General features: G+C 41.0%; 2 protein-coding genes across 5 annotated transcripts in view; one reads left to right on the forward strand and one right to left on the reverse strand.

Annotated features, from left to right (window-relative positions):
- Positions 1 to 2,472, reverse strand: part of LOC110529554 (protein 4.1) — a 110,955-nt gene extending 108,483 nt beyond the window's left edge. For 3 of the 4 annotated variants that reach the window (XR_016497643.1, XM_090242797.1, XM_090242788.1), the window contains exon 1: positions 2,124 to 2,472. The gene's annotated coding sequence lies outside the window, so the exon portion shown is untranslated. The remainder of the gene's footprint in view (positions 1 to 2,123) is intronic. The other variant, XM_090242790.1, reaches the window with a different exon arrangement.
- Positions 2,465 to 25,211, forward strand: part of akap7 (A kinase (PRKA) anchor protein 7) — a 31,449-nt gene continuing 8,702 nt past the window's right edge. Inside the window, 7 exon segments of the mRNA XM_090242823.1 lie at positions 2,465 to 2,595; positions 4,103 to 4,144; positions 4,443 to 4,562; positions 5,024 to 5,129; positions 5,131 to 5,182; positions 9,523 to 9,635; positions 10,605 to 10,732. Coding sequence (XP_090098949.1) covers positions 4,462 to 4,562; positions 5,024 to 5,129; positions 5,131 to 5,182; positions 9,523 to 9,635; positions 10,605 to 10,732 — 500 coding nt within the window. The 5' untranslated portion in view covers positions 2,465 to 2,595; positions 4,103 to 4,144; positions 4,443 to 4,461.

A 25,211-nucleotide genomic window follows, 5' to 3' on the forward strand; every position in this document is an offset into this window, starting at 1 on the left:
TGGCGGATGCTTTAGTGCAGGTCTGGGAGTAGATCCCTCAGGAGACCATTCCCCACCCCATCAGGAGCATGCCCAGGCGTTGTAGGGAGGTCATACAGGCACGTGGAGGCCACACACACTACTGAGCCTCATTTTGACTTGTTTTAAGGACATTACATCAAAGTTGGATCAGCCTGTAGTGTGGTTTTCCACTTTAATTTTGAGTGTGACTCCAAAATCCAGACCTCCATGGGTTGATAAATTTGATTTCCATTGATAATTTTTGTGTGATTATGTTGTCAGCATATTCAACTATATAAAGAAAAAAATATTTAAGAAGAATATTTCATTCATTCAGATCTAGGATGTGTTATTTTAGTGTTCCCTTAATTTTTTTGAGCAGTGTATATATACACACACACACACACATACAGTTTATATACACACCACACACTAGCTGACAACAGGTGTGCTGTTTTGAAGCAACTGCGCTTCCATCTTGGCACTCCCTCGCCGTTGTAAAAAAAAGTTATAGAAATGTATTTACTAATGTCTACATTTGTTTTTGCCATGTTCATTCTATTACAAACACCTTAATGCTTACTTTTAAATTATATAATGTGAGCTAAATATACTAATTTAAATAAAAAAAATATATAGAAAAACATTTTCATTAAGGTAGACTTTTTTTGAAAGTACTAATGTTACTGTCCTCACCACAACAACAAAAATACTTGAAAACATGTAATTTTGTCCTTGAAACATTTAATTGAAATACTGTAGAATTCCATTCATTCCTATGGAGGACTGGTTTTCTGAGGATTGCCAATGTGGCCTACCATTGGCTTCAAAGCCAATACATAGCATTAGTAATCCAGGGTTTCTATAAATCTTTGTTTAAAACTGTACAGTAATTGTGCATTTTGCATTTGTGAAATTATTTTGGCGTGATATGAAAGTTGTGGGCTTTATATTTCTAGAACCGTATTGCAATTGAGAATCGATTCACATTTAGTTTGAGTATTTGGCTGCCAGAGCCAGTCTACCTATGAAAATAACATACGGTAGCTAAGGTACTTTAATAAGCAGTAACAGTAAGGTTAGGCTCCATACAAGTATTGGGCTAAGTGAAGGTTACTAATCAACATCACTACATCTGTATTTGAAAATGTTATATATTCTGAAGAGTGAACTATGGACACTCTTACTGAGAGTTGTGGCTGATTTGAGTGATGTATTGTTGTCTCTAGCTTCTTGCCCTTTGTGCTTTTGTCTGTGCCCAATAATGTTTGTTCCCTGTTTTTTGCTGCTGCCATGTTGTGTTTCTACTATGCTATGTTGTCTTAGGTCTCTCTTTATGTAGTGTTGTCTCTCTTGTCATGTGTGTTTTGTCCTATATTTGTTATTATTTATATATTTTTTTATCCAGCCCCCGTCCCCGACAAAGGCTTTTTGCCAGACCATCATTGTAAATAAGAATTTGTTCTAAAGTGACTTGCCTAGTTAAATAAAGGTCAAATAAAAAAGCTAGCTAATTTAAATTCCGTTTACAGACAAACAAATATAAAAGGTAACACGCTGCCTTGATTGTCAAAAACTGGTTCTAACGTTTGTTTTTGTCATAAGCGTATGTAATTTGATCATTTTGAGTATCCGTAGTCTTGTGTTTACATGTGTAGTGAGTTATGTTAGCTAGGAGTAAGCACACATTTTGCAGGTTTGCTGCAAAAAGTACCATTTAACTTTATGCTGAAAAAAATGCTGGACATTTTGTTTTTATTCTCTACCAAGCTAGCCTTTCAGTTTGCTAGCGACGTTACTAGCTAACTTGAATTAGACGTGTTTTAACAGATGACAGGAGCTAGTTAGCTAAAGGTCGCTAGCTAGCTAGTAATAAAAAGACTGAATGCTATGGCCTGGTCACTCGTGAGTTAACTATCCTTACTCCAAATGCTATGTAGTTAGCTGGTTAGTCTCATTTAGGTTGTCCTGCTCAGACTTCACTTCTTAAATCTATTAGAGGGCTTTGCCTGCTTCACAGAAAGCTTGCAGTCCGAGAACATCAATGTGCAAACTGCACGAAGCCCCACGCTAAATTTGACAAAGGAAGCTAATCAAAACGGTTTCTACTTTTCTGTATTTACCTCAAGGTCAGTTAACTTCTTTGGAATGCAGTCGGTCACTGGGACTGATTATGCTGTTGAGCTCGAGACGAGTAGCAAGGTACATGACAACGACCTCTTGCCGTCACCTGCACATGATCCATCGACTGATATAGTTGCTGCTGAGGAAAGTCACTTGCATTGCAATGTGAAGGAGCTCATCGCCCCTGGTAAGAAATATATATAACCTATTATCATCACAGAAATGCGCTAAATGAGTGGAACCTGGCCTCTTTGATTCCAAAGTTTGCGGGTGGGGCGTGACAGCTTTTCATTGACTCTGTGTAAAACAGCACCTTCGTCTTCCACATTGTAACTTGGAACAGCGATTGAGGAAGTCGACAAAACCATTCCATTGTTTCTGCAACTACATCCCCCTAACAAGCAAAGTTTACAATGTCTTCTACCCTCTTGTGGCTTTGAGACTCTATTGACTCTTGTCAAGGAGGAAAATGTAAGTAGTCCAACCTCAATGGAACATTGAAAGACTTAACTTCACTAGCTACTTGCTGTTTATTATCTATGCATAGTCACTTTACCCCTACCTAATGTACAAATTGCCTCGACTAACCTGCACCCTGCATATTGATTCGGTACTGGTACCCCCTTTATATAGCCTCATTATTGTTACTTGTTTGTTGTAAATATTTTCTTAAATGCGTTGTTGGTTAAGGGCTTGTAAGTAAGCATTTCACGGTAAGGTGAAACACCTGTTGTATTCGACCCATGTGACAAATTTAAAATGAGATTTGAAAAAGATAACTATTATTAGAGAATTGTGAGAACATTCTCTTCTCACTGTAACATCAAAGGTTAAGTGCATTCCATAGTCATTGGATGACATGCTGCACAAACAGATAGAGCCCCCTTATTTTTTTTTATATATATTTTTTCATCAAAGTACATTATATTGTTATGTACTGTCTTGGTGGTGGCCAGTTCCATGGCTTAATATCAGAAGTTCTAGGATCATCGCTCTAACACTGCATCATAAGAAACTGTTTGCATTCTCGTTGTTGTCAAAGCAACACAATGGATGGGGTGGAGTCACACCACAGCTGGTTGGTGGCACCTTAATTGGGAAGAATGGGCTCGCCTTAATGAGTGGAATGGTATCAAACACATGGTTTCCAGATGTTTGAATCCATTTACTCCGTACTGGACATTATTATGAGCCGTTCTCCCCTCCGCATCCTCCTGTGAGTCACACACATAATCCATTCAGTCAGACCATACATTTTACTATGAGCAGTTTTTTTTTCTGTTGCTCAACTACTTTCAAGGAATAGCTTGTGTTCACTAGCTTCAAATATTCATTACATTCACCCAGAGTCTTGACGCGCTTTTGTTGGAAATTATGTCTGCGATATTTGGAGGATCCATCTTAGCCATTTGCATGCTGTCATCATCTCCCCCTTGTTCCTCAGAAAATGAAATAGTGAAGAGGATCAAGAAGAGACCCCAAAAGCCACGTGGAAGTAAACAGAAGTCCAAGTCATCAGAATGCTCTGACAATCTCATGTCAGAACTTCTATTCGCAGCTACAGCAATATGGAACAACCTTGGCTGTAAACAGTTTATGCCATTTTATTTATGCATTTGTATCTAGGTTAACTTAAATTAACATTTCCAGACTAATATAACATGGTTGTAACATACCTTTTTATAGAGAGAATGAGTTCAGTAGTTACCATGACAGGGCTCTATGCTGGTGGCAGCAACTCTTAAGTCTATAATGACTGGTTATTTGTAGTAGTTGCCAATTGATGCAAGGACCTTCCTTGTACCGCAGCTGCCCTTGAATTCAAATTTCCTCCAGCTGCCTAGTGGCGATAAATAATGCATTGTTGACTTGACTCGCGGTTGGTTTTACAGAAGGGCAGTCAAATCCAACTACAGAATAGCAGAATCACACATTTGTCTCCTGTAAAACACTAATCATTGTGCTACATTTCCCCTAGTTACCAAGCCAGAGGCCAATTTGAAGAAGAAGCGAAAGAGAGGTAGGTGGGTGTTTGGTTAGAGAGTGAGGAGGATGCAGAGAGAAAGAAAACATAAGGCCCAAACTACTTTGTTTCAATACCCATCACAAATCGTAAAGTACAATTTTATGATTTTTTTTTGTTTGTTTGTTGAAAAGTAAATGTTATATATTTATTTTGCAGTATTTCTTAAAAGTTTCTCCACATGAGCTCACTGATAATTGGAATAAATTACTGCTTGTTTCACTTTAAATGTGATCACAAGGCAACTGCTGGAACTGGATGGCCAGAGAGTGAATGGCATGCTCTACTTGTGCAGATCAGTGAAGGCCCTGGTGATGCAGAGGGACTCCAGACTCACTCGGGCTCTGGTGCCTGTAGCCAGTCTCCACATCACGCTGCTGGTGACCCACTTGGCCAGTCAAGAGGAAGTAAACTTGTGAGTATCTGCAGCTGATCTCACTTATTTCAACCAAACAGCCACCCTCTGTTTATAGATGGCAGAAGCTATATTCTGTCTGTTTCTTTATCCTACACATTTGCAGAGAGAACACTGATTTAAAATATAATTTGTCCATAGGTGAAAATATTCAGTGCAGTGTGGTATTTTCTGAAAACATACAATAAAACACAATGTAGGTAACCACTTCCACTTTCTTGAACCTCCATAGCCACTAAATATATAGTCCTAGAACTGTATCTCCCTATGACTAACACATGGCTACATGTCTGACTGTGTACACATTCCAGGAAATGTATATTTGCATCACTAAATACTGCAGGGGTAAATGTATGTATTAGCCTGACTGGCCGGTGTGTGACCGTGGTGGAAAGAGGATGAAGTAGAGAGAGAGCGAGGGAGGGATGGAGGGGATTAATGCTGTGCTCTGCTGACTGCAGGGCAGTGTGTGCAGTGGCCCAGATGAAGGCATCACTGCAGGACCTGCTGCGGGGGCGAGAGCTCATCCTGCCCTTCCACAGCATCGGACACTTCAGGAAGGTGGCGTTTTGTAGAGTTGGCCCAGGGAGAGATCCTTGTCAAACTGGTCCAGATCGCAGGTGGGTGCTACTGCTAGTCGGCTGCTGCTCCCCCACCCAACCCCCCTCTCCTTACTCTCTCGCTTCCCATTCTCCTCCACCTGCTTTCATCCCGTGTGTGGAGTCTTTGCAGTCACTCACCGTGCCTTTCTAGCTGTATATTGATGTGAGTTGTGCTGCCAATTTTAGAATAAATCTGTGTATAAGAGCATTGTTTTTAGCCATTTTAAATGGTATGCTTTCATAAATGAATATTTAAGCTGCAATATCAATTATTTATACAGCACATTTCAGACATGGAATGCAACGCAATGTGCGTCACGGGGGGGGCGGATAATCAAATTAACAATGAAAATAACTTAAATATTTACTACATAAAAGGATAAACTAAAGAATAACAATTAAAAACTGAATGACTAAAAAGCAGCCTAAGGAAAAGTGACGCTAAAAAGGTGTGTTTCAGTCCCGCTTTACTCAGTAATTTGTTGAAACACCTTTGGCAGCGATTACAGCCTCGAGTAGCTTCTTACCCAAGAAGACAAGCTTGGCACACCTTTATATGGGAAGTTTATCACATGCTTCTCTGCAGATCCTCTCAAGCTCTGTCAGGTTGGATGGGGAGCGTCGCTGCACAGCTATTTTCAGGTCTCTCCAGAGATGTTTGATCTGGTTCAAGTCCGGGCTCTGGCTGGGCCACTCAAGGACATTCAGAGACTTGTCCCAAAGCTGTGTGCTTAGGATCAATGTCCTGTTGGAAGGTGATCCTTCGCCCCAGTCTGGGAACCTGCTCCAGAGTGCCCAGGACTTCATCAAGGATCTCTCTGTACTTTACTCCGTTCATCTTTCCCCCGATGCTGACTAGTCTCCCAGTCTCTGCCGCTGAAAACATCCCCACAGCATGATGCTGCCAGCATCATGCTTCACCGTAGGGATGGTGCCAGGTGCCAGATGTGACGCTTGGCATTCAGGCAAAAGTGTTCAATCTTGGTCTCATCAGACCAGAGAATCTTGTTTGTCATGGTCTGAGTCCTTTAGGTGTGTTTTGGCAAGCTCCAAGCGGGCTGCCACTCTACCGTAAAGGCCTGATTGGTGGAGTGCTGCAGAGATTGTGGAAGGTTCTCCCATCTCCACATAGGAACACTGGAGCTCTGTCAGTGACCATCGGGTTCTTGGTCACCTCCCTGACCAAGGCCCTTCTCCCCCGATTGCTCAATTTGGCTGGGCGACCAGCTCAAGGAAGAGTCTTGGTGGTTCCAAACTTCTTCCATTTAAGAATGATGGAGGCCTCTGTGTTCTTGGACCTTCAATGCCTGTAGATCTGTGCCTCGACACAATCCTGTCTCGGCGCTCTACAGACTTCCTTCGACCTCATAGCTTGGTTTTTGCTCTGACATGCACTGTCAACAGTGTGACCGTTTTTTATATAGACAAGTGTGTGCCTTTCCAAATCATGTCCAATCAATTGATTTTACCAAGTTGTAGAAACATCAAGGGTGATCAATGGAAACGGGATGCACGTTAGCTCAATTGGATCTCATACCAAATGGTCTGAATACTTGTAAGTATTCATTATGGGGTATTGGTTGTAGGTTGATGCGGGAAAATGTTGTTAATACATTTGAGTAATGATGTAACGTAACAACATTTGAAAGAAGGCAAGGGATCTGAGTACTTTCTGAAATCACTATGTATGAACTGCACAACATGGAACCTTGTGGAACGCCACATGTGATATGTTATCTCTGAGTTATGTTCAAGTGTGACACTAATGGTTAAATAGGTCCTAAACCAATTTAGGACCGGAGGATGTAACTTTTTGGGCGACCTGATCAAATTCACATTTTAATATTTTTTTATTTATTTCACCTTTATTTAACTAGGTAGGCTAGTTGAGAACAAGTTCTCATTTACAACTGCGACCTGACCAAGATGAAGCATAGCAATTCGACACATACAACAACAGTTACACATGGAATAAACAAAACAGTCAATAATACAGTAGAAGAAAACAAAAAGTCTATATACAATGAGTGCAAATGAGGTAAGATAAGGGAGTTAAGGCAATAAATAGGCCATGGTGGCGAAGTAATTACAATATAGCAATTAAACACTGGAATGGTAGATGTGCAGAAGATGAATGTGCAAGTAGAGATATTGGGGTGCAAAGGAGCAAGATAAATAAATAAATACTGTATAGGGATGAGGTAGGTAGATAGATGGGCTATGTGCAGTGATCTGTGAGATGCTCTGGCAGCTGGTGCTTAAAGCTAGTGAGGGAGTTATGAATTTCGAGGTGCATATTGAAGATATTGGACTAACTGTCCATTTTACTTTTCATCAGCCAACAAGATGAGTAGGCCTAACGAACAGCAAAAACACTAGCCTATGTCAGTCTACTATCTCTCATAGTACAAAAGTTGACATTCTGTCCCAATCCCAAATTTAATACCACTTGCATCAACCTTTTTTACGCAATGTATGCATGAGATCACAACATTTAGCTTAAAATGTTGATAGCCTAATAGTGTATTTCTTCACAAGCCAGTTATGCGCTCATTGTAGTAGGCTATAAGCGCAAATGTTCCATTAGCAGAAGTGACTGCAAATGAAATTATGCATGTAATACTTTTATTATAAAGGTGCATTTTTATGGTGACAATGATCTTCCCCAAACTTTAAAACGCACTCGCTGCTTATGTATGCCAGTTAGGCTTGTTACGAACTGTCTCGTAGCCCGTAAAAAAAGGGAGAAAACGTTGAGATAACGGCATAACAAAATATATTTATTAAACTTAACTATATGATTAACTGTGTGTGTATATAGATGGTGTTGAGAGGTGCCATAACAAATGAACTCAAAGAAGCCCCAAATTGCCACAACTAAAAACAAGTGTGTCTGCGTGGAGAGAGTCTCTTCAATGTATGGGGGAAAAGGCGTATTTATTTATACCCGGAACACACCTGAGCCCAGGGGTGTCCCATGTTGCTGACGACCTTCCCGGCTCCGCCCACCGACATCCTGTACGAGCAGACAGAGTGGGAGGGTTGTCACAGGCTCAACACCCCTTGTAAAGCGGATTAAGGTGCTTAATTTTAAGAAGTTATGTTCTCTAGTTGTGATCCAAACCATATCAAGACTATGGGCTAGGCTACATGAGGTGTGCGCGTATGATTCGAAAAAGTAATTAAAAAAAATATAGGTTAATATTGTCACCCTTCAGACTATTCTTGATTTAATCTTGTTTTTACATATACTAAATAATATATGTGAAATTTGTTTTGATTTAGAATGGACCGTTATCATGCACCTGTATCAAAACCGGGGTAGCGAGAAAAGATAAGTGTCACCTATGCACTTAAATGGCGAATGGAGGAAGCTTTCCCGTGGTTAATTTGTGCCAGCCAGGTAGGCTATACTCCTGTTGTAAAGAAAAGCAATGTGCTTAATATTAGGGAAGTTGAGATATAGAAAGCTGATGGGATACTTTATTTTTTATAGAAGCCATCACGTAATTGCATAGCCTATAGATATGTTGCGCAACATGAGCTCATGGGCTCTCATGAAATGTTTGATTACATTTGCATTGATGTCACAGTGATTAGAGGGCTGCGTACCAGGCAGTTAGCACGTTTGGTTGGCTGCTCATGACCATCAGAGCTTGGAGAAGCCTACTTACCGTGACTTAACTGGCGGTCACTTGTCTTCACTTGCCTTCGTGACTGGGAGTAATACGGTCACCACAACAGCTCTAGTCATAGATCAGTTATTGTCATTGAAAGCAAGTCTAAGAAGCGGTAGATCTGTTCAGTGGGCACTTTTTCTGCTTCTATGTTTTTGTTTTTGCATCTTTCAGTTTTGTGCACCGGCTGAAAATACAATTATTTGTAGTTATGGAAAATGTATTTCACACAATGTTTGTCTACACTATACTTGTTTGTTTTGTCACAAACTGAAATGTGGCTTACTTCCAATTATAGCAACCACAGAATGGTGGAGCTATTTCTGCATTATAGTGCATCTTAAATGTTTTGCTTTTTTTTCTTGCATAATCAAAATCTGATATCTTTATTATTTTGTACTTTTTAGATATTACAAGCTTTTTCCAATGAGGCTGTGCTTTTTTAGATGGAGAAAGCTTCCCTAAATAGAGACACTAACAGATTATCAGCTGCTGTCTTTTACTGCCCATTTGTGTTCTTCCACTAACCCCTATACCCCCGCCCTCTCCTCCTATTGATTATCTCCTTGTCTTACACCACTCTGGCTTAAAGTTGCTCTCTCCCTCGTGGTCCTGAACTACAAATAGATCTGCTGTTGTTTTTCCCATCACCCTCGCTCTGTCTCTGGTCATTTGCGCCAGGTCTTGTGAGGAAACCGTTTGAAGAGAAATGCATCTCGTCTGGTGACCGCAAAGCCTTCAAGCCTCACCTTCCCTTCATGAAGCTGTCCAAAACTCCTCCTCTACACAGTCAGGTGAGCCTCCTCACTCTTGCTGGAACGATATGCATAGAGAAAACACAGCTGTGTGGAGATCTAGCGCAGCTTCACTATCCCTTCTTACTGGCAACCTTCTCTGCCTTTGCGGGATACCTTATTTGGTTGTGTAGGTAAGATTGTTAGAGAATTCAAAGCCAAGTGTGTGTGTGTATTTATTCTGTCTTTCATATCAATTTACGCAATTTACCCTGCAAGACCAAAGTCCTTATGATAATGTCATTGATTATAATAATGTTTAGATTATCATGAAATAAGTCTGATCATGCACATTCAGTGACTTAGGAATGAAAATCAGTAGTTGTAATAATACAATATACTTGACAGTTTTTTTTTTATAAATGTAACCTTTATTTAGCTTGGCAAGTCAGTTCAGAACAAATTCATATTTACAATGACGGCCAAACTGGCACGACGCTGGGCCAATTGTGCGCCGCCGTATGGGACTCCAATCACGGCTGGATGTGATAGTCTGGATATGCTTTGATAGTGTAAGCCATTTATAAACTTAACAGTATCTTTATACTAAGTCACTGTCCCATGGCAGGAAGAAGGCCCTTTGATCAAATTGTGAACCATGACATTCACTCAGGTTGAGTGAATTTGTAGCAGCGGTTCACTGTGTGACATGTTTACCGTCCTGGCTGAGTGAATGATGGTTATGGCAGTCGATGTACAGTGGTCTGGCAAGGGGAGGAGGGATGAGGAGCATTTGACCTGGAGGGGGGGGTAGTAGGAGGGGAAGATGGACGCTCCCTGTTTTATCGGTTTGTTGGCAGTGGATGACCTATTTCCTGCTGGTGTTATCGTTCCCACCAGACAACAGGCAGCCTAGAGAATACTTTGTTACTGTGTGGGGTCAGGGTGGATGGGTGTGTTCTGAAACATCCATATCTGGTCAGATGTGACATTGTGCACATCCCCATGTCTGTCTGTGTTGTCTCCCAGGGTTTAAAGAAGCTGTACTCTGACTACGCTCGTCACCACTTTGGAAATGAGAGGGTGTTCAGACTGGCCCTGTGCTCAATGGTGAAGAAAAAGACCCCAGATGGATTCTACCACCGAGGTCAGTTTTGGTGAGTAGAAACATGAGGCAGACTTGAAAAAATTGTAACTGAAAATCTCATCTGCTGTCCGCATTGACATAATTTAGAATTCAAAGAGATGAACACAACATGTTTTGCTTCATACCTACTGTACCACTTCAATATCACATGAATTATGCACAACTAAACCTGAGGAAAGTCCAAATATCATAATACAGACTAATAGTGAGTACAGTGGGGATTTTCTTACTGGGATTTAATATTTATCCTAGAAAAAATTCCAGAACCAGTTCATATAATGTGATGTAGCAAGGGATGTTATTGTTTTTTAGCCTAGATTTTATTTTCAAACTGCCCCTTGATGTTACTGAATGGAATTCTTGCGGGTTGCTTTGTTTTTATTTTGACCAGCAGAGGGAGTTTATCATCTTTTTTTAGGTGATTGTCTGTGAGGGTGGTGCTTTTCCTGGTCAACTCTTTACCCAGGGACTAACATTAGGAGGTTTAAGATGCTTGTTGTTCAGACCTGCCTTGATATTCCTCAGAGGTTTGTTCTGACAATCAATAGACACTCATAATCAAGACAGAATTGGTGGGGATTGTGTTTTGTGGCTTTTAGTACTTGTTTTTTGTTCGAATTCCCTGCTTGCTTTCTTTGGATTTATAAATTATTTGTGGATGATGTTCTTCTCTGGGAACAAGTGTCCTTGTCAGCCGTTCACTTCGTGTTCCATTTTGACTGAGTAAACCACAGAACCGACCTTTTTTTGAATTAGCCTAATTGTTTAAAAACCCAGGAATGTTTATGTTTGGCCTCCAACTTCTGGAGATTTTAGTTTTTGCTCTTAAAGCCACTTAAAAACAAGCTTGGCAAAAGTCGAATGCACCCGCGGTGAGAGAAATATTTTGTGTGAGATCAGCTAAAGGCTTGGAATTCATTAGCCAGTACACAGAGCTGACGAGGGAAGAAGCATTGTGGGAACAGGGCAGCCTAATTCATGTGCACTGACTGTCTCCACTGTGCGCTCCTCTGGCTGTGTGTGTTAAGTCTGCTTTTTAAGACGATCAGGAACAAGTTAATTTTGCTTCAGATTGCTGTCTAACAGCCTGTGAAATTGGTGGTACTTGGAATAGACTTGTTCTGCATATCAAATATGTACCATTCCACTGGGCACAGACGTCAATTCAATGTCTATTCCACGTTGGTTCAACGTCATTTTATTGGAAAGACGTGGATTCAACCAGTGTGTGTGCTTAGTGTGATGTATGTAGGGTCGACAACAAAACATTAAAATATGGTTTGGCTATTATGGTTTGGCTATAGCCTAGACCTTGTTCATCTGTAATTAGTCCACAGAGCTTTTGGTTGGTCTACATGACTAACATGGAAATGTCTAAAAGCATCCAGTTGAGAGCAACATGGCTCCAATATAAATGCTATATTAATTTGCCTGGTACTCCGGGTTGGTCTGGAAGGACTCCAACTGGATCAGGAAACTGTCAGCGGCGGACAGGCTATAAATTGGAAGGGTGTTGATTTAGGAGGGTGTGTTTGTTATACATTACAGAAATAGAGCTCAGCTCCATGGCCAATTTCTCATTTGAAAACAACCTGTAAACACACACAAATAAAATATGACTGATATTACGATGAAGATAGAATTGGGATTGGTGTGCACATACACACTGGTGTGAGTTGATTAGTCCATATATAGTATATTATTCTCTTGTCTCCGTCAGCTGTCACTTGGACTCATGAAGGCTATGGTTGGGTAGCAGTGTCAGCTAGGCAAGCTCTCCAGGACTTTCCCACTAGATGTGTGTAGTTGGCAGGTCGGGGATCTCTCCCCAGCCCTCTGATCTCTACTAGCTGCTCCCAGCACTGGCCTAGGTCCTGTGGGGACTGTGGGCCACTGAGCTGGCCTTGTGATGGGATGGCCCCCCTCCCCTGACTGAGTCAGACTGGTGTCACAGACAGGACGCAGCACACTGAGGGTTCCCTCTCTCTCACCTCACACAAGCAGCCAGCTGTGAAACCCATGTCAAGGAGCTGACAGTACTGTTGCCGTACTCACCCTCTAAGGTTGGGGCAAGAGGTTAACCCATGTATGTGTGAGACTTAGATTTGATAGTGTTACTATGTTGTGAATATGACTCTGTTTTGTGCGAACCGCCAAGGATGCTGCAGGCTGGTTCCTCTCATATTATGGATTATACGCGAATTCATTATTCACTCTGCTGTCTGAGAAACTGCTATGTATTGATTAGGAAATTGATTTTAGGGTGGCTGAATGTCATGTTGTTTTTAGTTGAATATGGGGGGGTCGCACTCTCAATTTCGGTTGAAGGATCTACAATCACGCCTGACAAGGCCAATGAAATCGGCCTCTCGCTGGAAGCCGCACCTTCCACAGGTGATAAGCGTTCATTCCTTCAACTCAGGAACGATTCACGGCACTAAAACAATTGCAAAACAAGACGGTCTTAGGTTGCACCAACTAAACTGTCCCATAGTGGTAGAGCCTATTCACCCCCTGGATGTTGTGTGTCTGAGCCTTGCGAGGGTTAACACGATTAAATGTTTTTCTCACGTTGGCCATGGAGAAGGGAGGGGGGTGGTCGCAGTCCTTGTTAGCGGGCTGCGACGGTGGCAATGTATTATCCTCAAAGCGGGCAAAGAAGGTGTTTAGTTTGTCTGGTAGCATGACGTCGGTGTCCCTGGCGTGGCTGGATTCCTTTTTGTAGTCCGTGATTTCCTGTAGACCCTGCCCCATACGTCTCGTGTCTGAGCCGTTGAATTGCGACTCCACCATGTCCCTGTACTGGCATTTTGCTTGTTTGATTTCCTTGCGGAGGGAATAACTACACTGTTTATATTCAGACATATTCCCAGACCTCTTTCCATGGTTAAATGCGGTGGATCGCGCTTTCAGTTTTGTGCGAATGCTGCCATACATCAACAGTTTCTGGTTAGGGTAGGTTTTAATAGTCAGTGGGTACAATATCTCCAATGTACTTCTTTATAAACGCACTCACGTAGGTCGATGTTGTTCTCAGAGGCTGACAGGAACATATTCCAGTCCGCATGATCTAAACAATCTTGCGGACCAGTGTTGAAAGGTTCTCATCACTGGTACATCCTGTTTGAGTTTTTGCCTAAAAGACGGAAGGAGAAAGATGGCGTCGTGGTTGGATTTGACGAACAGAGTGTTGGGGAGGGCTTTGTATGCGTCACAGAAGTTAGAGTAGAAGTGGTCGAGGGTGTTGCGCATGCGTGTAGCGCAATCAATATGCTTGAATATCGGTAGACTTGTTCGCATATTTGCTTTGTTAAAATCCCCAGCGACAATAAATGCAGCCTCAGGATGCATAGTTTCCAGTTTGCATGTAGTCCAGTGACGTTCTTTGATGGCCTTCTTGGTATCTGCTTGAGGGGGAATGTACACAGCTGCGACTATAACTGACAAGAATTCTCTTGGTAGGTAGAATTGCCGGCACTTGATTGTAAGGAATTCTAGATCGGGTGAGCAGAAGGCCTTGAGTTCCTTTATGTTATGATTACACAATGAGTCGTTAATCATAAAGCATACACAACCGCCAGGCCTTTCCCAGAGAGGTGTTTATCTCTGTCGGTGCGATGCATGGAGGTGTCTGAACCGATTCCGACAACATATCCAGAGAGCCATGTTTCCGTGAAACAGTATGTTACAATCTGACTCTGGAAGGCAACCCTTGCTCAAATTTCATCTACCTTTTGTCAAGAGACAGGACATTGGCTAGTAGTATACTCGTGCACACCGCTCCCGTCTACGGGGCGTGGCCAGGTGGCCGCTTCATCTGCCCCTTCTGCGGCTTCGTTGTTTTGGGTTGCCTACTGGAATTACCTCCGTTGTCCTGGGTGGTGGTCCAAACAGAGGTCTCCACTTCGGGAAAGTCGTATTCCTGGTCGTAATGTCGGTAAATTGAAGTTGCTCTCATATCCAGTAGTTCTTCCCAGCTGTGTGTAATAAGACTTAAGATTTCCTGGGGTAACAATGTAAGAAATTATACATTTAAAAAAAATAATAATAATAATATTACTGCGTAGTTTCCTAAGAACTCGAAGCGACCATCTCTCTCGGTGCCATACCATCCACCTGACAAGTGGGGAAAGCTGACTAAACAGCATGCTCATTACACAGGTGCACCTTTTGCTGGAGACAATAGGCCACTGTAAAATGTGCAGTTTTGTCAACACAATGCCACAGATGTCTCCAGTTTTGATGGAGAGTGCAATTGGCATGCTGACTGCAGGAATGTCCACCAGAGCTGTTGCCAGATAATTCAATCTTAATTTCTCTGCCATATGCCACCTCCAACGTCGTTTTAGGTAATTTGGCAGTATGTCCAACCGGCCTCAACCGCAGATCACATGTAACCAGCCCAGGACCTCCACATCCGGCTTCTTCACCTGCAGACAGCTGATGAAGCTGTGGGTTTGCACAACCAAAGAATTTCTGCAAAAACTGTCAAACTGTCTCAGGGAAGCTCATCTGTTTTACTGGTCGTCCTCACCAGGGCCTTGACCTGACTGCAGTTTGGCGTCGTAACTGACTTCAGTGGTCAAATGCTCACCTTCGATGACCACTGGCACGCTGGAGAACTGTACTCTTCGCGGATGACTCCCGGCTTCAACTGGAACGGGCAGATTTGGGCGAGCAGTTTGCTGAAGTCAATGTTGTGAACAGAGTGCCCCATGGTGGCGGTGTGGTTATGGTATGGGCAGGCATAAGCTATGGACAATTAACTATTTGATGGCTATTTGAATGCTCAGCGATAGCGTGACGAGATCCCAAGGTCCATTGTCCTTCCATTTATCCGCCTCCATTACGTCACAAGGCTATGTATGCAATTCCTGTAAGCTGAAAATATCCCAGTTCTCCCATGGCCTGCATATTCACCAGACATGTTACCCATTAAGCACGTTTGGGATTCTCTGGATCGACATGTACGACAGCGCGTTCCAGTTCCTGCCAATATACAGCAACTTTGCACAGCCATTGAAGAGGAGTGGGACAACATTCCACAGGCCACAATCAATAGCTTGAGCAACTCTATGCGAAGGAGATGTGTTGTGTCGCATGAGGCAAATGGTAGCCCACCACATACTGTGTTTTTTTTTTTTTTAAGGTATCTGATCAACAAATGCATATCTGTATTCCCAGTAATGTGAAATCCATAGATTAGGGCCTCAATTTATTTCAATTGACTGCTTTCCTTTTATGAACTCAAACTTAATACTATCTTTGAAATTGTTGCATTTCATTTTTTTCTGTATATTATATGCTATTGATACTATTGATTCCACTACCCATTTTATATATGTAAGTAGTCTATTACTGTCTACTGGATGCTTCCTCTTCTACCTCTTTATTCTTTTACTTATTAATTTAATGTACTGTATTGTTGAGGGAGCTTGCGCATAAGCATTTTGCTGCACCTTTTACACCTGCTGTAAACTGTGACGAATACATTTGATTTTGTCAGCGCACTAGCGGTAGGTCGTGTGGGTGAATGTGGCGAGAGGAGCGTGCTAATGGTAACTTAATTTTTTAAAATTATTAATTATTATAAGCTGGGTGGTTCTAGCCCTGAATGCTGATAGGCTGAAAACTGTTGTATACCACTGGTATGACAAAACATTTATTTTTACTCTTGTTATTACGTTGGTAACAGTTTATAATAGCAATAAGGCATCTCAGGGGTTTGTGGTATATGGCCAATATAGCATGGCTAAGGGCTGTATCCAGGACCAGCCCTTAGCCATAGTATAATGGCCATTTACCACAAACCCCTAAGATGCCTTATTGCTTAAATGTACTGCATTGCTGAGGGAGCTAGCACACAGGGCAAAATGCTTATCTTTTACACCTGCTGTAAACTATGTGACGAATGCATTTGATTTTACATTTTGTCAGCAGACTAGCAGAAGGTAGTGTAGGTGAATTTGGCGAGAGGTGTGCTACTGGTGGGTTCTTGAAAAATAGGGGTAGGGTTGTAGAGAATCGAAAGACCATGAATGTAATAAGAAATCTTAGGTGCTGGCTTAAGGCCAGTAGCAACCACTACAGAATGGCTGATCAGAACAAGGATGAGACGAACAAGGATAAGGAGTTTAATGGAAGATGTCCACATTCACACACATCTGACCACTCATGGTTCAGTTAACTGAGACTCATGTCCAGTGAGAACTTGAAGTCGACCAATTATGATTTTTCAACGTCGATACCATTTATTGGAGGACCAAAAATGGCCGATGATGATTAATCTGCTTTTTTAATATTTTGTAATAATGACAATTACAACAATACTGAATGAATAGTGAACACTTTTATTTTAACTTAATATAATACATGAATATAATATATTTAGTCTAAAATAAATAATGAAACAATGCTGAATTTGGTTTAAATAATGCAAAAACAGTGTTGAAGAAAGTAAAAGTGCAATATGTGCCATGTAAAAAAAGCGACCGTTTAAGTTCTTTGCTCAGTACATATGAAAGCTGGTGGTTCAATATTCCCAGTTAAGAAGTTATAGGTTGTAGTTATTATATGAATTATGACGCGTTGACTTTCTCTCTATACCATTTATATTTCATATACCTTTGACTATTGGATGTTCTAATAGGCACTTTAGTATTGCCAGCCTAATCTCGGGAGTTGATAGGCTTGAAGTCATAAACAGCCATGCTTGAAGCACAGCGCTAAGAGCTGCTGGCAAACGCAGTAAAGTTTGAATTAATGGTTATGAGCCTGCTGCTGCCTACCACCGCTCAGTCTGACTCCTTTATCAAATCATAGGCTTAATTATAATATAATAAACACAGAAATATGAGCCTTTGGTCATTCATTTGGTCAAATCCAGAAACTATCATTTCAGAAACAAAACGTTTTATTCATTCAGTGAAATACGGAACCGTTCCATATTTTATCGAAGTCTAGATATTGCTGTTACATTGCACAACCTACAATGTTATGTCATAATTATGTAAAATTCATGTTTCTGACTACAAAGCGTGCTGGGGCCATAGACTAACAAACTGAAATCCCGGGAATCAAGGCTGCTGACAGGCTGAACGAGATGTGGTGGTGATTATTTCGTGTGACATTGACAAATAAGACACTAACAAAAGTGGGGGTCCTCTGAATGGGAGACTAAGCTGCCTGATTAGAACTAACCAGAAGGCATGACTAAAATCAGCTGACTGAAGCTGGCCATTTTTAACAGTCCTAAAGATATGCTGTTTCCCCCTCTGCTGCAGAACACATCAACTAGGATTTTGTGAGCTGGACATTGCTGTAGCAGGGTGGTGGTGTATTATAACAGTGTTGTTTTTGTAAATGTAGGAGGATCTCCAGTTAGGGGGATGTAGGAGGATCTCCAGTTAGGGGTGCACATGCTCAATTCCTCCAGGCCTCATTGGTAAAAGAGAGTGAATAGCATTTGAGCTGTCCTGCTGAACTATGTCTAGGAAATACAGGATGTTTTCATCGCGTGCAATAGGCCTATTGGACAGTCCTTTTGCTCAAGTTGGAGGCATCATTACATTTAAAATGATTACTGTGTATGTATTGAAATATTGTGGTAATATTTATTAATTGTGCTGCCTAAAAACTCCTTTGCCTGGCATTTCAGACAGATTTTACTATACACTGTAAGTTGATATTTATATAGGCTCAAGTGTGTTTTAATGATAATGGCCTCGACTTTGAGTGGGTGAAAGTGTGTGTGATATTTAGGCTTGGCCAGCTGATAATGTACCTTGGATGTTTGTCTTGGGTAGCAACTAGAAACGTCTATCTTGTGTAGTGAGTAAGCCATGATGGCACAGCGATGAATAACACTAGTCATATTCAGAAAGGTGATAGGAAGGGCCTTGTTATCTTTAGTGTGCATCTGCTTATGTGTGCCTTCAGAAAGTATTTAAAACCCTTGACGTATTCCACATTCTGTTGTGTTCTAGCCCAAATTCAAGATTGACATTTGACAAGGTGAAAACCATGTTTTAGCCGTTTTTGCAAATTGATTGAAAAAGAAATACAGATATCTCATTTACATAAGTATTCACACCTGAGTCATTACTTTGTAAAATCACCTTTGGCAGCGATTTACAGCTGAGTGTTTTTCTGGGTAAGTCTCTAAGAGATTTCCACACCTGGATTGTGCAATATTTTCCCATTCTTTTCAAATTATTCAAAGCATATTTAAGTCAAAACTAACTCGGACACACTCAGTATCATCACATTATATTGGTCACATCCCCTAACCAGAAACTGGGATGGCGGCATTCACACAAAACTGAAAGCGCGAACCACCTCATTTAATCATGGAAAGAGGACATTCACTGTCGTATGATAATAGCTTATGCTTAGCTCCATTCTTTCTTTTTGGCAGTAGAATGGCCCGTACTGAAGAGCTCAGTGACTTTCAACGTGGCACCGTCATAAGATGCCACTTTTCCAACAAATCTGCCCTGTTAGAGCTGCCCCGGTCAACTGTAAGTACTGTTATTGTGAAGTGGAAATGTATAGGAGCAACAATGGTTCAGCCGCCAAGTGGTAGGCCACACAAGCTCACAGAACGGGACCGCCAAATGCTGAAGCAAAGTCAGCACAAGAACTGTTCGTCAGGAGCTTCATGAAATGGGTTTCCATGGCATAGCACCATTCACCATTCCCAATGCGTCAGATGGAGTGGTGTAAAGCTCGCCACCATTGGACTCTGGAGCACATTTCACCATCTGGCATCAGGACAGAATCTGCATTTCGTGTCTTGCTCAACACCCCAAATGCAAAGCATTTGCTTTGTTGACAGAATTTTCTAGAATATCTTTAACTGAAAGGCTTTTGAGTATGTATCTATTGATGTTTTGTATGTACAATTTAAGACCTGCTTCCATGATTTTGGCTTGTCATATCTTCCCAATACGTTTGAAATATACACTGATCAAAAAAATAAAGGGAACACTTAAACAACACAATGTAACTCCAAGTCAATCACACTTCTGTGAAATCAAACTGTCCACTTAGGAAGCAACACTGATTGACAATAAATTTCACATGCTGTTGTGCAAATGGAATAGACAACAGGTGGAAATTATAGGCAATTAGCAAGACACCCCCAATATAGGAGTGTTTCTGCAGGTGGGGATGAGACCACTTCTCAGTTCCTATGCTTCCTGGCTGATGTTTTGGTCACTTCCAGGACGCCTTCAGATTGCAACCTTGAACCTTGAAATTAGTCAGTCTTAGTCCACTATCTTAATTATTGATACATATATTTTCTTAATTTTCTCTGGATTATTGTTCCATATAAATGTACATATTTTCTGTTTATATTTTTTGAAAAAATTATCTTGGGACCGGAGAGACCTAAGATTATTGAATTGAGACGGCTAAATAATCTATTAAAATGACTTTTCAGTGTATGGAAAGATGATTGCCTTTCCATGGTTAATATTTTGTCAATATTTTTACATTTTGCTTCAAAATGTAAAAATATTGTTCATGCATTCAGGCATAATGTATTCCAAGAACATTTATTTACTGGCCCGTCTGTCCATGTAGTTGACACACTACGTGTTATTACCAAGTTGGAGTTTTTTTTTTTAAAGACCCCAGTCTAAATCTTTGAGTGCGCTTGTGGAGGCAGCTTGAGGACGGAGATGGAAGGTGGTATCCTCTGCATAGGTAGAAATCTTAGTCATAAAACCATACATGTCTAATCCTTCGATCTCTATTTGTCACCTTTTTATAGCTAATATTTCAATTCCAATTAAAAATAGGTAAGGCAAGAGAGGCTAACCCTGTCTCACTGCTCTTGACAGTTTTAAACTATCTGAGATGTACCTATTATTTATGAGTTTGAGTCCTGGTATGAGATCTTTACCCTATTTATGAGGGACTCGCCAAAGTATTTCAAACATTCATATAAGAAGTCCCATCTGATCTTATCAAATGCCTTTTCAAAATCTGCAATCAATATAAGGACCGGTTTAATTTGCTTTATCATAATAATACATAATGTTAAGACTCATTCTGATACTCTCTCCTATGAATCTCCCTGCCAAGAAACCGTTTTGATCATGGTGGATGATATTTTCTATCACTTTTCTAACTTTTAAAGAAATACATTTTCGACATTATACAGTCATCACAACCAAGTAACGTGATGGGTCTCCAATTTTTCAGTTTAAGTGTCTCTTTATATTGAACTTCTGCATGTTGCTTTAATAATGAAATGAATCCCTCGTGGTGGGTGCCGGATAGTAGGGGTTTCTGTAAAGAACATTTTATATACCTCAATTGGAATTCCATCAACCTGGTGACTTGCTTATTTTTGAATGATTCAACGGCATAAAGTAGTTCCTCCTCGATCAAATCTTGCTGCTCGTCAGTAAGTTTCGGGTGGGGGTGATTCTATATAAAATCTCTGAGAATGATCAGATTTTAGGGCCGTCTTCCTCTAAGGTGAACAGCTATTTGAAATATTATATATATCATTGGGAGATGACAATGCCATTCTCTCTCAAATTCGCTTTTGATATATTTCTCCTGGCAACATTTCTCTGCTGTAAATGCATGAAATGTTTGGAGCATTTTTCACATGTTCTATCCATGTGGCTCCAAACCTCTCTAGCTCTCTCTGTTTTCCACTGAGTAATGGTAATGTTGAAATTGAATCTTTAGAAGAATTGTCAATTTGTTGGTTTAGAGTGATCATTTAATCTGTTAAAAGCTTTTTCCTTGGCCAGAAACCTTTTTCTTTCTCTTGATGATTAGTTAACAAGTTGAATCAGGTGTGCTTGTCCATGGCTACAACAAAACGTGTACTTTGGGGGTTACTGGAGGACTGAGGTTGGGAAACTGCCCTAGCTCATCATGAACATCCAGTCATGTGTTTTTGTACCCTGTAATTTTTCTCCTGTTCCATTGAAGCACAGCGATTAGCACCACAATGGGATGGGGAGGGTTTAACAGTGTATGTGTGCCCATTTTGGTCTGTGTCCATGAGCGTGTGTGCCTAATTTTGCCTACACGTGTGAGTGAATCTGTGCATTTAGTGTGTTTTTTTAGAGTAGAAGCAGCTGTGTGGTTACTGTTGTTGGGAGCTGGAGACTGCTGGCCCTCTCAGCCAGCTGAGGACAAATGCTGCCGTGTATGTGGTCCATCAATGGCCTGTTACAATGCCATCACACATCCTTAACGGCCTGACTCGGGTTTAATCCAGCATCTAGGATTGGCCACAACTCATCACTCAGACAGCTGCTGGTCCTCCATAATAGATTGACCAACTAAATCTCTTCCAATCACAGTTTAAGAGTACAGCATAGTCCCATCAATGACAACCACAGTTTGGAGCGACTTAGGCTCACATATGCCGAGCAACAAAGCTTTGATAAGATGTTCAGCTGCCTCGTCAAACCTCGTCAATGCCAGTAGCTCTGTGAACGATAAGAAAATCCCCCTGTATAGATAAGCAGTAACTAGTGGAGGAAAAATGCGAGGTGAGTTGGACCCATGCTGGTTGCGATAACTTCCCCCCTGCTTCCATTTTAGTCATTTAGCAGATGCTCTTATCCAGACCGATTTACAGGAGCAATTAGGGTTAAGTGCCTTGCTCAGAGCACGTCGACATATTTTTCACCTAGTTGGCTCAGGGATTCGAACCAGCAACCTTTTGGTTACTGGCCCAATGCTTTTAACTGCTAGACTACCTGTCACCGCACAAGGGCCTCGCCCTACCTGCTCGCTCAGACTCTGCATATGAAACATGCTGTTGTATGGATCTGATGCTGTTTGTTGTGCGATTATTAATTATGTGGACACATCTCTATGATCTACACTGTAAGACTCAGTGGTCTCTGCACTGTCTGAATAAATCTATTCATTTCTCGCACAAAAACAAGTCCCTGATTCATTTAGTATCTGTCAGATTCACGCTGTCCAACATTAAAAGTAATGCTCGGGTGCATTTGACTTTCAATACATGTCGATAGATCTGATTTAATCAAGGCTTTCATCTTTCAAACGCAACTAGACCTGGTAAATCACCATCAGTGGGACATTCCAGAAATAATAAACACTGGCGTTCCAAGCTAAAATAGCTCTGATGTTATCTGTGTTTAACAACAATAACAGAGCTGTGTCTGAGATCAGCACTGTCATCTAGACTAGGTCCACAGACTGATAGACAGACCATTTTTCCCCCTTAGTAGAGACTTCTAGGCATCTAGCAGTGCTGACCTCCAGAGAGCAGTTTTATTTCATTATTTTCCAAGCAGGCGTCACCCTGTCATGGCCGTGTGTGTGTGTGTGTGTGTGTGTGTGTGAGATCCAAGCTGGCCTTTGTGTGTCCACCCATCCATCTCGCACTCCTCCACAATCACATATGTTTTGAATACCAACAGACTAGATTGAATTAGCTGCTAATTAAATCTTGTATGTCGAGGGTTAAGTAGAGGAGAGGACTGTAGTTACCCTGGCGTAGTATTTCACAAAGGCTGCCTTCTAGTGGGCCTTGGATGGTGGGTAAGAGGTGGTGACAGTGTTGAGAGGGGTACCTGGGCCAGTGGGGTCAGAGCAGAGATGGCTAATAATGAAGTGGACATCAGAGATGTGTATATTACCTATAGCTAGATCGTGTATGTCTTGTCTCTCTGCCTGACATGTCATTATTCTATTCTTAGTTTTTGCTCGAAAAGCCACTGTCTAAAAGCATTTACAATTGTTCAACTTTTGAATTGTAGACAAGGATGATTGGATTTTCACTTACAGCATTCTGTTGCACTTTGACATTTTGATCTGTTGGTGTGATTCTTATTTGATCTTTTGGGTCTGTAGGTTAGCGCATTAAATGTGAGTTAGTCGTAGTGCTTCAATTTGTTTTTTAAGCCAATAAATAACAGTCGTCGGCCAAAATGACCAAAAAATAAATCCTATTGCATAATGCTTTTTGTTCATTGATTGAAATACCAATACGTTTGATCGTCATGCTTATTTGTCTATAGTTTAATTTGCATAATTTAGTGAAATTTAAATTGGCCTTTTGTGTGTTGCTAGTCATGTGTCATATTTATCCAACACAACTATCACACGCCCAGCACACAGGGCCTATTTTGAGAACTTCTCCTGCAGCTCCTCAGCTGGTTGCTGCTGGAATAAAACATGTGCCTCTATTATCCCATTCATTGTGCAACAATTCTAAATGCAGTTATGTGTGTAAAACAGTTTTGGTGCACGATTTAGAGGTACTATTTTTATTTCTCAACTGGTAATTTAAGCTCGCCTCCCATTCAACTTCAGGCAACAGGCTATCAGTGTGTCACCCACCACTTTACAATGTGAGCTAAAGGCAGTATGCATTTTGAAAATATACTTAATGGTTTTAATTCTGAATGTTTTATTTTATATTATGAGGCATGTCTTATCTCGCTTCAAAGTAGCCTATAGGCTACATCCTACCACTGAAACGGGAGGCAATTATTTCATAAAGACTTCATAGCTGGTGCGTGAATTTCGGGATGCTTACGATGTATCCTACTGTACCATGCTGCGTGCCAGTTATGATTTTCAAATGCAAATTTTTGTGGATGAGCTTAATTTCAATAATATAGTTTTGAAATACACCGAGTGTACAAAAATTAGGCACACACATAATCCATGTCTCAATTGTCAAAAAGCTTAAGTCTTTAACCTGTCTCATCCCCTTCATCTACACTGATTGAAGGGGATTTAACAAGTGACATCAATAAGGGATCCCAGTTTTCACCTGGATTCACCTGGCCTATATCATGGAAAGAGCAGGTGTTCTTAAGGTTTTGTACACTCACTGTATGTAATGGGGAATTGATAAAACATTTCTATTAAAGGGCGAACAAACGCGCAAGAATTGGAAGTAGACAGCTGAGCCTTTCTGGAGAGAGACTCGCCTATATCTTCGCCAAACACCCCTCCCCTTGTCTCAACATTTTAAATTATACTCGAGATCCGTTATCTTCGGACATATTTTAGATGCTTTTCACTGACGGCCGCAACTCAATAATCAGCTAGGCCTATTGGCACACAGGCTCCCTGAATACACATAGGCCTACAAGCTTGTGATTTGAAACAATCAATAGCAATTTTTTTAAATGAAGGTATTGATCCTCAATTCCTCTGTGGCTATGTCAGGCTTTCTGGTGAAGTATTTTATTTATTCCTGTATGGACAGGATTCATTATATACACTACCATTCAAACGTTTGGGGTTACTTAGAAATGTCCCTGTTTTTGAAAAAATATTTTTTTGTCAATTTTTTAAAATAACATCAAATTGATCAAAAATACAGTGTAGTCATTGTTACTGTTGTAAATGACTAATGTAGCTGGAAACCCGCTGAGTTTTAATGGAATATCTACATAGATGTACAGAGGCCCATTATCAGCAACCATCACTCCTGTGTTCCAATGGCACGTTGTGTTCGCTAG

The sequence above is a fragment of the Oncorhynchus mykiss genome, chromosome 8, assembly GCF_057628025.1.
Source record: "Oncorhynchus mykiss isolate SJ-2025 chromosome 8, ASM5762802v1, whole genome shotgun sequence".
Lineage (NCBI taxonomy): Eukaryota > Metazoa > Chordata > Actinopteri > Salmoniformes > Salmonidae > Oncorhynchus > Oncorhynchus mykiss.